General features: G+C 58.2%; 1 protein-coding gene across 6 annotated transcripts in view; it reads right to left on the reverse strand.

Moving 5' to 3' along the window:
* SHROOM2 (shroom family member 2) overlaps positions 1 to 17,061 on the reverse strand; it is a 96,075-nt gene that overhangs the window by 22,859 nt on the left and 56,155 nt on the right. For all 6 annotated transcript variants that reach the window (XM_037157577.2, XM_037157576.2, XM_053673422.1 and 3 more), the window contains exons 3-5: positions 12,842 to 12,973; positions 9,294 to 11,679; positions 7,901 to 7,998 (exon numbers count right to left, since the gene is read on the reverse strand). In XM_037157577.2, the coding sequence (XP_037013472.2) occupies positions 7,901 to 7,998; positions 9,294 to 11,679; positions 12,842 to 12,973 (2,616 nt within the window). The remainder of the gene's footprint in view (positions 1 to 7,900; positions 7,999 to 9,293; positions 11,680 to 12,841; positions 12,974 to 17,061) is intronic.

Raw genomic sequence — 17,061 nt, forward strand, 5'->3', positions numbered from 1 at the left:
CAACAGCCCCCCACCCCCACCCCTCAAGGCTGGGGTGCCCTCCTTTCTCTCATCCACCGCTTCCTCTATTACCTGCGGGAAGTAATCACGGAACGTGCGTCCTCTGCCACAACCCTAACAACACAAGTCTGACGGGCTAGAGGTTTAAAAAGACACGTTCAAAAGCGCATGGCACATCCATGGGTAGGGCGCCCCCGATTCATTACGCACTCGTTAGGAATGTAATCCAGCACACCAAGAACAAAGTCTGCCCAGAAGTTTTCCTGTGGGCCGGCATTCATCCGGGCAGGCACAGGAGGAGGGGCGGGCTGACCCCGACCCACGCACTGTGCCCCCTCACAATGATGTGTATTGAGAAGACCCTGAGCCATCCGCCCCACCCCCCAGGGCAGCTGGGAGCTCAGCCTGCCCCTTACACCCCGGAAGTGCCCCTCCCCCCAGGGTCCCTCCCACTGGAGACCCCCGACCCCCCCACCCCATCCTACCCCAAAGTCCTGCACTTAACCTTCGGGGTGGATTTTCTCGTTTCAACCCGCTTCTCGCAACCTCTTCTCACGGCAGTTATTTCTGACTCTTGCTCAGTTACCCCAACAACACACGCCACGTTTTGCAGCGTCTCTGGTATTACTGCTACTTCAGGAGCACGACTTCTTCATCTTCTCCCCCCCCACCAACTTGGTCCTAAGCACTGTGCTGATACATGGCTACTATATCCATTAAACAGTTAGGTTAAGTCTGTGAGGAAGGTTGTTATGGGTGCCCCTTCACGAGAGCACCTGAGTGACTAGCAAGCTTAGGGGCACTGATACAATCCATCGCCCGAGTCTGCATTCTTTCTACTTCTCCGCCCTGCCTTTCCCCTCCATCCTTCCCTTTCCTTTCTCTGCTTCCTCTCAGCACTCGCCTCTTTGGAGGTGCCACAAGACACCCCAGGCTCAATCTGTAGCTTCCGTGCCCTTTACAGAGTCCACCACTCCTCCAAGGAACCGCTGGAGAAGCACATTCGAGTCGGACACCTGGGCGCAGGTGGTGCCTGGGAAGCCTTTCTTAACCAAGACCCTCACCGAGTTACTTCGAAAGAGAAAGCACTTTCATGTTTCTTAGAGTGAGGCCTTTAAAGATGAGGAGAGCCGATAAAGATGCTCAAATCCGAGTCCACAGCGACGGGATGTCGTAAATACTTCCAATTTGTGACCTGCACATCTGCGTTTCATTGGTGCAGAGCGTCTGTGCACATGAAAAATCCCTCCACAGAGGGAATGGAACAAAAGCGGCACCGTAGTGCACACGCCTTCCCTTCCACAAGACCTCTCCCTCCCTGCCTCCTCTCAGCAGCCTCTAGGCCAAGCCTCAAACCTTCCTCTTCCTCAAACCTTCCCCTTCACCCTCGCTCCCTGGAGTCAAGCCCTAGCCGCAGGACAAACTCCCCAAGCTAAACAGCCAAACACCAGGCAACTGAAATTCGAGTCACGAGAGGTGGATTTCAGGTGGCGAGAGATTCAGAAATGCTGCATCTCTGTAAAGGTCTGGAAAGGTCCCACCTTCCCAGTGCAGGAAGCCCACCCTCTGCAGGCCACCCCTGTCTGCCTTCACCCCCACCCCAGGGCTGGCCAACCTGCTCTGTCCAGTGTCACTGACTGGACGGCAGTCACGCCATTCCTTGGCGGACTGTCCCTGGCTGCAGAGCCGAGCGACAGAACAGGAGCAAAGCCAATGTCCCTCAAAAGCCAAAACAGGTACTTGTCTGCCCTTCTCACACTTGAGGCACGCACACCCTCATTTCCAGTCATCAGATTTTCATTGGAAGACAACTTACTTCTTTGTGGATTCCCGGTGGTGACCGAGGTTTCTAAAAATGGACATGAAGTTTACACACGCTTACCCACAGGGTCCATGTTCCGAGACCCCCTGGGGGTGCCTCAAACCGCGGACAGCACCGAACCCTCTACCTAGAGTGTTTTTTTCTAATCACACACAGCTTCCCACTTACAGCAAGCCCTTTCCAGCTTCTCTGTGGCTGATCGGAGTAACTGCCAGCTTCGTTACTCCTGCACGTTGGGGCCAGCAGTAAGCACAGTAAGGGTGACTCCAACGGAAGCACTGTGGCACCGCGGCAGGGGACCTCAAACTGACGCAGCCACTGAACAGCCGGTGGGTGGGGAGCGTCCAAGCGTGAATAGGCTGGACACGGGGATGCGTCCCGTGCTAAGCGGGACAGAGCAGGACGACATGAGATTGCATCACACACCTCGGGACGGCACACAACCTAAAATGCACACACTGCTGATGTGTGGAATTTTCCACTTACTATTTCTGGGCCCCGGCTGACCTCGGGTAACCGAAACCGTGGTAAGGGTGGGGGAACTGCTGCCCCGGACCACTCACCCTCTGAAAGAGTGCGATTCCACAGCGGTGGTACAGCCATCACTGCCGTGTGATTCCAGAAACGTGTGCCATGAAGCAGCGTAGGGCTCGGCTTATCTTTTCTTACATTGTTCGCCGTGTCTTCATATAAAACGCCCACCTTCCTTATTTCTACGGCCCTTGGCGTGCACAGCGGAAAAAAATCTGTTCGCTACCGGAGAGCGAAACGACATCGCTCCACCACAATGGCGGGTTGCAGGGAGCCGGGACGCACCCCCACCCCGTCCGAGGCCCAGATGCCAGGGCTGTGGGGGCAGGGGACCTGGGCTGTCCTCATGGTTCAATACGGCTGCTGGTTTAGATGGAACTTTTAAAACAATGAACAACGGGAGGGGTGCCGAGGCGTTGCTGAGAGCACACCATGGCTCTGTGCCACGGGACTTCTCTTGGGTTCAGCCACCCTGGTTCCTGTTGCCACCAAGGGATGCATCACTCGTCTTTTGACCCACAGAACACAGCTCTATTGGCTTGTCACCCAGACGTCTCGTCTCTTGTCTTGAGCAAGAGCTTGGTCTACATGAGACAGCCCGGCCTCCCTCTCTCCTGCCACCAGGAACAAGGACGTTATCACCACTGACCAAGGGACACCCCCCCCCACACACACACACACGTCGTGCAGTTCACCAAAATACCAACCCTGCAAGGCGAGCAGGCCCCAAATGCCATGGGTGTATGAGGAAACCCGAACGCCTGCTTTGGGGCTGAGGCTCAGTCTTGTCGCCGCCCCATGAGAACACGACAGTGCCCGCTGAAATCTGCATGGCCGCGGGAGTGGCCGCTGCCTTGCCTGCCTCGGCACTAAAATACAGGACGATGGTCGGAACCCCGGCAGAGAGAAGGAAGCGTGGCTGGAAGGACCCAGAAGTGCCGGGTGCCGGGGTGCCCGGACGCAGTTCTGGACAAATGCAGAAGCACCACAGGACACCTTCACGTGCAAGGTCGGCCCAGATGCACCCACAAGGCTCGGAGCAGAGCCGTCAATGGACAAGAGGGGACACGAGCAGAGTGGTTATCGCCTCAGAACAAGCCAGGGAGGTCGACCCAACTCACAAAGAGAGCAGCCCCGGCCCAACCCCGAGCCCCATAACCCTCCCACCGCAGCCTTGAAGAGCTGCCTCCCAAATAATGTGAAGCCACAGGGCCACACCAGCAAGTCGGCAAAACCTGCAGGCCGCCGGCCCGGACTCTGCGCTTCCTGAAGCCACGTGGGTGGAGGCGCGAGGAGGAAACACAGCTACCAGTGAAGACTCGGAATGAGGCCAGCAACCTGCCCAGCAGCTCAGAGCACCGCTCTGATGTGCCCAGCTTGTGGGTTCAATCCCGGTCAGGGCACAGTGTTTCTCTCTCTTTCTAAAAAAATCGACTTTAAGTCCTGGCTGGTGTGGCTCAGGGGACTGAGCACCAGCCTGTGAAGCAAAGGGTCGCCGGTTCGATTCCCAGTCAGGGCACATGCCTGGGTTGTGGGACTAATCCCCAGTAGGGGACGCATGAGAGGCAGGCAACCACACATGCATGTTTCTCTTCCTCTTTCTCCCTCCCTTCCCCTCTCTCTAAAAACAATCTTTTAAGAATTTTAAGGAACACGTGCATGCAAGCTTACGTACCTGTCTAAATTAACATGTATGAACACACATAAAACACAAGGCAGCAGACCCGGGGTACCGAGCTTTTCCATAGGCTGCTATTTCTCACCTCTCAGATGACAGGGTTCCACCTGCAAGCCCTCTCTGCACACAGGCTGCGATGGCAGGAAGCCAGGCCTGGCGGGGGGGCTCAGCCCTGCCCGTCCTCGAAGGCTGAGTTTCGCCCTGTTACCCCTGCTTCCTAATTACCCAGCCGAGCAGTTCAGAATGGAAGCCTTCCATGGCCCCTCCTGTAATTGAAGGCCCGGAGACGTTCACGCCCTCCTCAAAGCCACACACGAGGCGGAGCCTGGAGGGGAAACCTGCCTGTCTTCCCCCGAAATCACCACTCTCGGCCCTCAGCCCTGTCCACAAGTTACCTCTCAGGCAAAAAAAAACCACACGGGAAAGTGACCCTCAGGTGGGCTGTAGCTTGCTTATAGATCTGAAAGCAGACCTGGGTAGGGGGGCTCAGTGGATTGAGCACCGGCCTCCAAACCAAAGGGTCGCCCGCCAGTAGGGGGCGTGCAAGAGGCAACCACACACTGATGTTTCTCTCCCTCTCCTTTCTCCTCTCTCTAAAAATAAATAAATACAACTTGTAATTAAAAATATGTAAGTAAATACATAAGTATGAAAGCACATCTTCCCTGAAGACCTTGATTTCATCCAGATTCAATTCAGTGGCTGTCATTGAGACTCGGGATGGGTGGCCATTCTCGACCGCCTCTTCCATCTAACCCAGTGGAATATATCGCTGCGGCTCAGCACCGGCCCCTCACACAGGTGGGGTGCAAGTGGCTGCAAGGTGGTGAAGAAGAGGGGACCTGCCAGGGCCTGCAGCTCCACCCCCAGGTCCCCTTTTGGCTCTGGCTCCGGCTCCGGCTTTAGCTCCAGCTCCAGCTCCGACACCTCCTGGAACACAATCCTCACCCCAGATGCTCAGAGCGGAGCAGCCAGCGATGACCAAACGTGGGACTGACTGCTCGGCTTTCCTACAGAGTTTAGACTCCATACCAGAAAACACACCCATGCTTCTCCCCCCGACCTGTATTTTGAGATGTTGTGTCTTGACTCTAAATGCTACATGAGCCCAGAAGGACCAGGGCAGCCCGCCTCACTTCCGGTCATGTATTCTACAACCTACGTGGGACTTCAGCGTCCAAAGTGCACCGACAGGGAATCATGTTCACCACCCTCCACAAGGACTCACTCAAGGAACCTCAGGCTGGGGTCCCTCCCTGCAGCAATGGATCCCTCTTTCTGCCCGCCCACCCATCCACGGGTGTGATGGCCCTTCTGACTCGCGTGAACTGGTCTCTCATTGTGGTTTTAATTTGCACCTCTGGTGGCTGGCGATACTGAGCATCCTTTCATAGGTCTCTGGGTCCTCGGTATGTCCTCCTTGGAGAAGTGTCTGTTCAGGTCCTTTGCCCATTTTTTAACTGGGTTGTTTGCCTTCCTGGTATGGAGTCCTCTGAGTTGTTTTTATATTTTGGAGAGTGAGGCCCTGTCCGAGGTATCACTGGCAAGTATCTTCTCCGACATGGTCAGTTCTCTTTTCATTCCGATGTTGGTTTCTCTAGTCCTGCAGAAGCTTTTTAATTTGATGTGGTCCCATTTGTTTATTTTTCTTTTTATTCCCCTTCTTCTGTCATCCCAAAATAGGACAACAAAAACGTTTTTATGATTATGCACTGCGTAGCAGATTTGCAATTTATATTCTTTATACAGACTTGTTTGCATTACTTTGTTTTTTAAAATATTTTATTATATTATTTATTTTTAGACAAAGGGGGGGGAGAAAGAGAGGGAGGGAAACAAAAATGTGTGGTTGCCTCCTGAGTGCCCCCTACTGGAGACCTGGTCCACAACCCAGGCATGTGCCCTGACTGGGAATTGAACCAGCGACCCTTTGGTTCCCAGGCTGGCACTCAGTCCACGGAGCCACAGCAGCCAGGGCTTGTTTACATGACTTTAAACCCATGTGAAATTTTCGCGCATCTTGAAATCTTTGCACTTACACTTCTTTTTTGGAGGGAGGATGTCCCTTGCCTGAATTTTCATTTCTTTTACCATCAGACGTCATGTTTCCAGGGCACTATTCCTTGCCAACACTTCAGGAAAGAAACATTTTCTGGAATAAGCAGGAAAACCACTTTTCCATATTCCTGCCCTAGCATTTCCCTGCGGCTTGCCACGCTTTAAAGGCGCCCGCGATTCTGCAAAGTACTAGGTCTGCAGCTGCACAGCAGGAAGCTCCTGGAACTCATTTCTGCTGAGCGATTATGCGGTCTGCCGGAAGACCCGGCCGTGACTCACAGAGTGTGCGGCCCCTCCCCCTTCCTGCTGACCCCTTCACTATGGATAGAGCCACTCACAGCACAGAGCTCAACTCCAAGCAGCACACTCATGACTTGGGGACAGAAGAAAAGCCCGTGCCATGGGCACAGGACGCCGAGAGGCTGCACCCAAAGCCACAGCCGCACCCACGGTGCGCCCTTCCAGCAGGGGCTGGGGGTGGGCTCTGAAGAAAGTCCAGCTGGCGCTCAGCTCTGACGCGTTTGGCATCCGCAGGAATAAAGCTGTAATTGTGCTCCGCGCACTCTGTAGGTGTATAATGCACCGGCCTTTTTGTCTTACTGGGGCTTCTCCGGTTTAGCCGTGCAGAGTGCTCGGTCCCTTGATTCCCAAAGACCACCACCCCCGGGTCTGCAGAGGCACCAAAACACCAATCCCCCCGTGGGTGGCTCACAGCTCTCAGTTTCCAGGTAAGTGAAAAGCAACCCCATGCCATCCGGCTCTCACAAGCAAACATTTCGCTGAGTTCCTTCTGCGAGGGAAGCTGGAACTCTGAGGGTAGTGTCTACAGGGAACATGGCGCCCATCAGCAGAGGTTCCCTAGGTCCGAGAAAACTCGGCACGCGGCAAGCCTATGGTCCAGGGGCTTTATTCCCAGCCCTCGATCAGGCTTGTTCCATAGGGTCATGCCCCAGCTGTGTCCGGGGACCTATGCCTTTCTCCTCCGCCTGCCTCTGCTGTGAAGGGCAAGATGACACCGTGTACTTATTAATGGGAACTCCTTGCTGGCAACACGGAAACAGCTACACCTGCAACATTTTACAACTGTGTCCCAAACTGTCACTCCGGCCGCCACCCACATCCTCCCAGAGGCTCTGAGCTTTCCTTGGGGACCCAGCAGACTTGACCTCTGGTGGACTCAGGAACCACGCCCCCTTTAGAGAGACCCGCCCCAGGAACCACGCCCCCTTTAGAGAGACCCGCCCTCAGGAACCACGCCCCCTTTAGAGAGACCCGCCCCAGGAACCACGCCCCCTTTATAGAGACCCGCCCCCAGGAACCACGCCCCCTTTAGAGAGACCCGCCCCATTCCTTTCTCACTGACAACCCCTGGAGACCACTCGGATTCGCAGCCTGCGCCCCGGCCACCCAGCTGCGAGCGAGGTCCCAGAAGCACCCTTTCATCAGCATCCCGGAGGAAGCCTTCCATTCAAGGGCACAACACTGAGTTTCTCCTGCCGACACACAGAACCTCACTGGACAGAACACGCAGCAGCCATTTTCAGAACTGAAAAATACCACAGTGGCACTGGACGTGTCCACGGCCGTCTGGGCCCCTCCCCAGGTGGCATGTGGGGCTGTGGCTCTGGCCAAGAAGCGGGGTGGAGGCTGGGGGTGGGGGGGCACCCGGGGACACTGGAACGCCGTTAGCAAACCCTTCGGGTTGCGCCAAAACCACAAGCCCAACCCCGTGAACCAAGCAACTACCCCCAGAAAGACAGCCAACCCCAGAGGCTGTCTTGCTCACCCCAAACCCGAAGTCAGGCGCTTACCTTGGGGCCGGACACGGCTCCTCGTCCTGGACTGCGGAGACCAGTTCTGTGTGCTCCCCAGAGTCCTCTGCTTGTCGCCGCGGCTCGACGGGAGCTTCCTGCCAAGGGCAGCACAGGGACACGCGCGTCACCAGGCTGCCTCCTTCAAGACATCTGTTATTACGAACCCCGTCATTGTGGGCTCTCGGGAGAGCCGGCACCACAGGGGCAATGACGCAGCCTGCCGCCTGGCAGTGGCACTCGGCCACAGGGCTGGGACCTCAGCTCCGCAAACTGCTGCCCCAGGACGGCCCAGCCAGACCCCGCGTCCACACCGTGAGGCCTGGAACGCCGGGGGGGACACGACTGGCTCCCAAAACAAAAACAACAAGAAAAAAACACAGTCCTCCAAGCACAGTGCAATGCAACCTAGCTGCGTCGGACAATGCTCTGCAGCAGAGCCTTGAGCCACTGACCTGCCAAAGCTGGGATTTCCGTGCCTTGACTGAGCGAGCCAGGAATTCTCGGTGGTCACTCTGCACAGGCCACGGGCCACAGGCCAGGGCACCCACAGGGGAGAACACCACACTCCCTGCTCAAGCCCAGGGACCTCCCAGAGCCCGGACTCCACAGACCCGGGCCTCCCTCCCTCGCACCCACACCCTGACTGCTCTGTGATAACTCTGCTGCCGGTTCTTCTCGAGAGACTGCCCCGGGTGCCGCCGCAGCAAACCGCTCAGACACACCGACGGGCAGGTTTGGGGGCCCCAAAACGCAGGAGGAGAGAGAGGGAGGCCATCCACAAGGAAGCTCGGACACAAAGATGGAACTTGTGCGGAAGCTTCCGGTCACGTTTGACCGCCCACACTCTCACCTTAAAAACAGTGCAATGCAGGGCTCTTTCATCACCTTTGCCCCAGACCCATCTTTTAAAATGCTTGCAAAAAACTTAAAAAGAGCACTAAAAAGAACAGATACTAAAGATATTCAATGATACCCATGTTCGAAAAGCAGCTGTCGTTCCTTTTCCCTGTTTACCTAAGACACCGCTTTTCATTTCAGAGGACAACTCACCATCTTTCACAGTTTCCTACCAGGTCTTTGCTGCCTGTTAACGCAGGGACCAGCTAAGGGGGGGGGGGGGGGGGGACAGGGGAACCCAGGGATGACAGCAACAGGACTGGGGACTCAAAGAAAAAGGAGGGCCCTTTAAACTATCAGGGCCCTGGCCGGGCGGCTCAGTGGGTTGGAGCATTGTGCTCGCACCGAAAAGACTAGATTTGCTCCCCGCTTGGGGCGCATACTGGGGCGCATACGGGAGGCAACCAATCAATGTCTCTCCGTCTCCGCTTTCCTCGCTCTAAAATCAATCAATACACGTGCTCGGGGAGGATGAGAAAACAGCGAGGCCCACCTGTGTGTAGAGCTCTGTGGACGGCGAGGACCGCGAGCGCTCGTGCAAGTGCTGCAGGCGCTCGCGCGGGCCCAGGCTCACATCCAGGATGTCGTCGGCCGAGTGGTACCGGCCCGAGGCCCTGGCGTCCGGGCCTCTCCCCTGCATCCTCCAGCAGGCCTGGTACTCGGCAAAGGTTCCCAGCCGCTGCGGCGCTGCCGCTGTCGCCGCCTTCCTGGCGCCGCCAGCGCCTTCTCCGAAGGAGGTGGTGCGGGACCTCTCCTGGGGCCGGAGCTCGGGGCCCTGGTCCCCGTGGGCGGTGGCCCACGGCCTGTCCAGCCTCTCCCGCGGGCCCGCGGGGAGCACCTGCCTCGGGCAGGCCCTCTGCGCCAGTGGCCTGCTGGTTTCCTCGAAAAACTTCCACCTGTCTGCGAAGGTGCCCACGGCGTCCTCGGGGGGCGGGCGGGGGCGGCGACCCCCGGAGAGCCCCACCTCATTCATCTTCTCGGGCTCGGAGTACGACTTCAGCTTCTGCTCCGCCGAGAACCGCCTGCGGCCCCCGATGCGGGCCACGTGGGGCGCGCCACCTGCGCAGGAGGGCGGCCGGGCCGGGCCCGCCTCCCAGGCGCGGGGCCCCGCGGTGGGCTCCGGGCGGTGGTGGCTCCCGGCCCTGGGTTCCGGGGACCCCGCGTACGGCTCCGCGGGGCTGGGGTCCAAGTCGCGGCGCTTAAACGACGTGGCCCGGAGGACGCGGGCCTGTGCCTCCTTCAGGTGGTCCTTATAGGTGCCCAGGAAAGCGGGTCCTGGGGCGGCGGCCCCGCGCCAGCCGCCAGCCTCGCCCTCGGCCTCGCCGTTGGGCCCAGCCAGCGCCACGGTGCTCTTGCTCTTCTGCAGCTTCGCTCGCCGCTGCTGGATCTCGTTGCGCAGCGTGGTGGCGAACCGGTCGCTCCTCCGCGTGGGCTTGCCCACCTGGGCGTCGAAGGGTGGCGGCCTCTCGGGGCCCCCTTCCCGGCCCTCCTGGGTCAGCGAGTGCAGCAGGGGTGTCTTGTGAGCGGAGATCTTGCCGCTGTCCCCGTCGGCCCACTGGAAGGCGTCCGCCACTTGCTTCCGGCTGGTGCGGTCGCCGTGCCTGGCCCCCGGGGGCCCCTCCATCCCCGAGGAGCAGCCGCCCGCCGCTCTGTCCCCTGCGTCAGCCCTCTCCTGCGCACCCTCGTGCTGTGGGAAGTGACCGCGGGGCTTCTGGCCCGCCGGCTGCGTGGCGGGACCGTCCAGGGCACCCAGAGGCGACCCGCAACGCCAATAGCCCTCCCGGAGCTGCGACAGCTGAGGGCCCCCCGGAAGGCCCTGTCTTGCAGTGATGGCGCGCTGGTGGCTCTGCCCACCGCTGTCCCCCTTCCGGTCAGCAGCATGCGGCCACCTGGCCTGGGAGGGCTGGTCTTCCAGAAAGCGCTGGGCGGGAACCTCCGGCCGAAGCGCCGCGGCAAGGACCCCGCGCAGCTGCCCTCCCTGCGCCGTGGTGGCCCCGGGGCCCTCGTGCGAGAAGGGACTCTGGTCGCTGGACTGGCGCAGGTGCTGGCAGCCGTAGGGGGTCGGCGGGAAGCGCACGTCGGTGCTGGACAGAGAAGCCTGCAGCCGGCCCGCGGCCCCGGGGCTGGCGGACCGCCCCCCGCAGTCTAGGTGCGCGTCGGCTGCACAGCCGGAGCTGCCCGGTCGCCGCCGGCCATCTCCGGGGCGTGCGGGCCAGCGCTGGGCCTCAGCGGGCTCTGCTCCCCAGTCGCCGCGGGGCTGAGCCCGCGCCAGACCCGCCCAGTGCTGGGCGGCGGCGGCCTCTGCGAACGCAGGGCCCTGGGCCTTCTCGTGGCTCTTGGTGGCCGCGAAGCTATCGCTGCGCAGCGGGGGTGGGGGCGGCGGCGGGGAAGCGGGGGCCTTCTTCTTCTCTGGAACATACCAGACGGGCCCGAGGCTGGCCCTCCCCGACGCAGGCAGCTTGGGCTCCGGCCCGTCCTGGGGCCTGGGGCTCCTGCTGCTGTCACGAGCCACCCTGGGCGCCCAGGGCCCGAGCCCACACTCCAGGCCAGGAGTGTCCTGGCGGCCGCCGGCCGGCCGGGGGGCCTCCCACACCCCCACCGCGCAGAGGATGTTCTCCGTGGAGGAGGCGTCCGCCTTGGGCAAGGTGTGGTCGGGCGTGCTGCAGCTGGTGGAGAAGGAGCCGTAGGCCGAGTCCCGCTTGCTCCGGCCGCCCAGGTGGTCGATGCTGCTGTTGGACTTGGCTGCCGAGAGGCGGCCGGAGGCGTAGGGCTGTGAGGGCTGGTCCAGGCTGTCCACGCTGCCCAGGGAGCTGGAGTGGCCCGAGGTGCGCTGCAGGCTCGTGGGCTCCCATGCACCCGACAGGTCCTGGGAGGACGAGCTGGGGGCGAGAAGAAGCACAGGGTTTCAGGGGTTGCACCGTAGGCACCAGAGGCTGGTGAACTGGTTTCAGTCACGCTCAGCAGAGCGACAACATTCCTGCTTCGAGGTTAAAATGAAGAACAGGCAGCCCTGGCTGGTGTAGCTCAGTGCATGGAGCAGGGCCTGCCAAGCCAAGGGCCGCAGGCTCCATTCCCAGTCAGGGCACGGGCCTGGGTGGCAAGCCAGTTCCCCAGTAGAGGGCGCATGAGAGGCAACCACGCACTGATATTTCTCACCCTTTCTCCCTCCCTTCCCCCTTTCCAAAAATAAAATAAATAAAATCTTAAAAACAAACAAGCAGCCCCCATGGCCACCTTAGGTTGCAAAGGACCACGATGAGACAGGAAACTGTGTGCACAGACCAGGGGCCCCTGTCAGAAATGCAGCCTGTCCTCTGCCCCGCACACCAACAGTCCTGAGCTGACTTTTCCGTGACACCCTGTGGCCAAGGACACAGAAACAACCTTGAAGCACCACCCGCACACAGGTGTGGCCACACACCTGCGTGTCCCATCAAGAAGGAACCAGCCAATGTGGGCTTCACGGAGATCCCAGAATAAGACGTCAGCTCCATCACCAATGAAAAGGCGGGCTTTTCACTGAGGCTTTACTGCTCGGCGGAGAGTCGGCGGTTTTCCAAACCTGCCGGGGGGGGGGGGGGCCTCACCATCGCCCCCTGTCACCTGGAAGAGCCCGTGCCGTGTTTGGCAGGGACGGGGAACACTTCCCACAGCACATTTCCATGCTGTGGCAGACTAGCCCTATCCTCCAAAACCTGACCCAACCTGCATATGGGAGCTCCCACACACACAGGCGGGCACAAGCTCACATATAAGGACACACGCGCTCACACACATGGACACACAGGTACACATGTACATGCACACGTGTAGATGAGTGTGAGCCCTCGTGTGCACACTCACATGTATGAATAAAATGCAGTGTGCTCACGTCCTGCCATGCATACCCATAGACGCACACGTAGAGACACAATCCAGCGCACAGATTCACGTGTGTGCCCACGTAACAGCCACACTACTGCTGTTACTGTCACCCTTCTGGCAGGGCACTAGTGAGGACACGGGCGCAACTGCCAGTGCTAACCGGAAGGGCCGGCCTACCTGGCGTGGTGTCGGCCGTGCCAAGAGGGGCAGGCGCCAGCGGAGGACAGCGGACAGGCGGACGCCTCGCCGTGGCCGTCGGAGAACTTGGTGGCGTGCCAGGAGTGAGGCCGCCAGCTCAGCTCGTTCCTCCTGAAAAAGAAGGCAGACGACTCGGACGCCACCCCCACCCAGGACGGCTCCGCGCTGCCGAGTGTGGAGAGAAGCCCCGGCTCCTTCAGGTGCTTCTGCCCGTCCCAGGCCTCGGACGCTGTGTTCAAACCTCTCTGACCCCAGTGCAGAGCGCCGATCACAGGCCCCAAAAGGGGAGCCAGCCTTCCTTCTCCCAATGTACTCTAGCTAAGTAAAAAAACCTTGCCCGTCCCTCCCCCACAAACAGAACCTGCCAGCCTTCCTGTTTCAGCAACGCTTTGCACCTCGGCTTTGGGCTTAGCTTTGCACAGAGCTTTGCACAGGGCTTCACCCTCCTTGGGAACAAAGCACCAGGGCTGGAGAAAAGCACAAGGAATCCCCAGCTCAGCCGGCTCTCTGTTTAGATTGCTTCTATTTACTTCCTCACTTGAGTAAATGTGGCCACGTTGTAGCTACCTCAGACGAGGAGACATCTACACCTCCAACCCTCTCGGGGTGTCTGGGATGTGAACCACAGGTCCCTGCTGTGGGGCTCACGATGCCCTCGTTCAACAGGGGCAGCGCAGGGCTGCCGAACCTGGTACAAGCCTCCCCCTCCCTTCACTCCCCAGTCCCTACCATCCCCTGGGTGGTCTGCTACACCTGCCCAGGTGTGGCTTTCTAGCCACACCTGCCCAGGTGTGGCAGGTACGTCCAGGTGGAAATCCCTGCAGCTGCGGTGGAAGCGTAACAGAGCCTCCGGGCACCTCTGGCACTTGAAGGCCATCAGCTGAGGACAGTAGAAGCCTTGCAGTGGCTGCCACACAGCCAGACACAGGAGCCTCTTCGGGTCCCCGTCAAAGACCAAGCCTCCTCCCAAGCAGGCAAACGCAGGCAAGAGTGAAGACTATTAAAGGAAGAACCACAAAAGCACCTTCACACATAAACCACCTGACACCTCTGGTCATTCACGAGGAAGCCCACCTGCCTGGCAGCTCATGGAATACACCGGCTTTATCGCAGTTTCCCGGGAACAGAAGCACAGAACAGATGGACAAAGCCCGGGGCGGCAGCACCAAGACCATAGCTCATGGCCTGCCTCAGGATCCTGGTCAGGAAGGTCCTGGCCGCCTGCACGGCCGGCCCAGAGCGCGGCCTCTGCACTATGACCTCCGCGGCCTCCTCCATCTTCCTGCAGGGTTAGTTCCTGAAGGGCATCGGCCCAGCTGATTGAAACAGGCGGCAGAGAAAAGGCCGGCGTGGGAGGAAAAATGCCTTCCACATGGCTAGGGTTGGGGTCCACCGGGCACCACCGCCGGGGTAGGTGTTCTCCTCCTTCTAGAAAGCCAACACGCAGGTCCGTGTGTCTGTTTCAAGAAGACACGGTTGTCCTGGCCGGGCGGCTCGGGCAGCTGGAGCATCGTCCCATGCACCAAAAGGTGGCAGGTTCGATCCCCGCTCAGGGTGTGTGTATGCGAGGCAATGGATCGATGTTTCTCTCTCGCCCTCTTTCTGTCTCTAAGTTAAATAAGCATATCCTTAGCTAAGGATTTTATAAAAATTAGATTAAAAACATAGAAGTCACAGCCAACAGTTACAGTACTAATGGAGCTATTTTTTAAAAAAAGCATAAAAGAAAACCCCGTGGACAAGCTCGCACCTCCAAGATATGAGCGAGGGTGTCCCAGGCACTGGGGAGAGTGGGACGTTCCTCAACTGTCTGTCCTTTTGTCAAGTGCTGTGAACACTTCTGGGGGGTTGCAGGAGGTCCCTGCCGGTGTGTGGGCCCGCACCCTGAGGCCAGGAAGGGCTGGACTGACGGCGGGAACAGGCAGAAGGCCACCCAGCACCTGCATATTTGGCCCACTGCTCGGTGAGCACCCTGTGTTGCGGTCTGGGGACAGAGAGGTCTGGTGCCACCTAGCGTCCTCACACGCTCATTACACCTTCCCTCAGCCCCTGCTGATGCGGCAGAAATGACGAGGGCAGGTTGAACACCCTTCTGTCCCCAACACTGCCTGGGAAACCTTCCCCACAAACTGCACAACAATCCTAATCTAAATTTATTTCAAATCTATAAAATAGTTTTGCCCTGCGCAGTGTAGCTCAGTGGATTGAGGGAGAACCAAGGAGTCACTGGTTCGATTCCCAGTCAGAGCATGTGCCTGGGCTGCAGGCCAGGTCCCCAGTAGGGGGCGCTGGCCCAGACCCCTGGCCATTCAGACACAAGCTCAGGCCTGAGAAGCCCCTCCTCTCTGTCCCTCCCCCACACTCCCTTGCGTGCACAGTCTCTGGGATGGCTGACATGCGTCCACCCTGGGTCTCAAAGCTGGCTCAGCCGTGAAAGAACGTGGCCGTCCCCAGGGTGCAGGGCCCCACGGCGAGAGCTTCACGGCCTGCTGACCATGCTTCTAACATCCGTGGCTTGCACGCAGAAACACAGGGCAGAGCACACGGTATGGATGATTACACATATTTACCCGAAGAAAATTCCCAGCCCCTGGCAGCCTTTTGGAGAACTCTCTCAGGCACAGAGTTCTTCCCCGCTGAGTGCTCAGCCAGGGCGATGCGGCGGATGGTGTGACCACACTGGATAAAACCCACAGTCCTACCGGATGAGGGTCGAGCGGTGCCTGCCTCTACACCAGAGGGCAATTAAAGAAAGGTACACATTCCCAAAGGACCGCAGGGGCTGCAACGGACATGAAGCATGCACGCTGCATTTTAAACCAACGCCAGGGCCAGCAGCAGTTGGAATCTTATTTCCATGGAGAAACCCGTTCCTGGGAAGGAAAAAGAAGCAAAGACTATCTTCGCCAGCACCAGCGGCGCTAAAAAGGCTTTATCCACACCGCCCCTAAATGTGCACAAGGGCACCCACACACTTCCTTTCAGGCCAGTTTCAACAGAGTAGTGTCTGCACAAAAAAAAAACTCGGGAGGTTAGGGAGGTAACTAATTACAAGTAGCCCTAAGGATTAGCGGCAGGGCTGGGAGTCTTATCTATTTGTAACAACACAGGAACAAAAATAACTGAAACATTTTGTGCATGTCTTAATAGGTTACAAGCCAGCAGTGTTTTCAAAGGAAATTTTACAAACACCACTTGCCTGCCTTGCTGGGAAAAACATCTTTTGACCTGTCTGGACTTGACTTAGAATATGAAACATCACACACAATTAGAGATTCATCGGATTAAGTGTTTATGCCGTACACGAACTCTAAATATCAACACAAGCAAGTCTTCCCAAAATAAAACATTTCTGATCTGCATGGTTTTCCTCCCCCTCCTGACTTTAATACAAGCTACACCGTTCTCACCGCCCAAGAAAACTATGTACAACTCTGTGTGGAGACGGCTGTTAACGAGACTCACTGGGATCATTTCACAATATGTATATATATCCAGTCATTACGCTGTACCCCTGAAACTAATAGACATTGATTATAACTCAATTAAAAAAAGAAATCATGGAAAACAGCCCCAACAAGTCAGGATGTCTGCCCAGCATAAACCTCCAGCTTTATACTCTGTTTTAACAAGAACACAGGCACAAGAGCAACTCACAATAATTTCCAAACTTCTCAAAATGCAAACGGTCCCCTGAAACTTGAATAAATGGTCTCAGATCCCCTCCCCCACTGTGGCGCATGGTGTGTGTGGGGGGGACATGCAGACCCCAAGTGCCCACCTCTGCCAGGTCCCACCAGCACCCCCACGAAGATGGGAACCTTCCTTCAGAACACACACAGTTTCTGCCCCCGGGAAGAGTCCACACACAGGGTGGGGGGTGAGGGGAAGACAAGACCTGCCCACAGCCCAGCCTCCTGTGTCCTCCAGCCGCATCCAGGCACCGAGCTGCTTTTGGAACATCGGGGGTGGGGGACGCAGCCCCTGCTGGGGGCACAATTCCCTGCAACCGAGTGACAGCAGGATCCCAGGCATGTTGTTAATTAAGGCACACAGTCCTAGAACGGACAGGCACTGTCGCCAGCTCTGGCCTCTCCTTCCTTCCGGTGCATCACCGGCCACTCCATGCAACTGACCCCACAGCTCCTGCCAGGAACCTCCTCCTCCACAGCCGTGCTTGTCAGCTCCTGAATGCAAAC

This window comes from Artibeus jamaicensis, unplaced genomic scaffold, assembly GCF_021234435.1.
Source record: "Artibeus jamaicensis isolate MK-2021 breed Jamaican fruit bat unplaced genomic scaffold, CSHL_Jam_final contig_859, whole genome shotgun sequence".
NCBI classification, from domain to species: domain Eukaryota; kingdom Metazoa; phylum Chordata; class Mammalia; order Chiroptera; family Phyllostomidae; genus Artibeus; species Artibeus jamaicensis.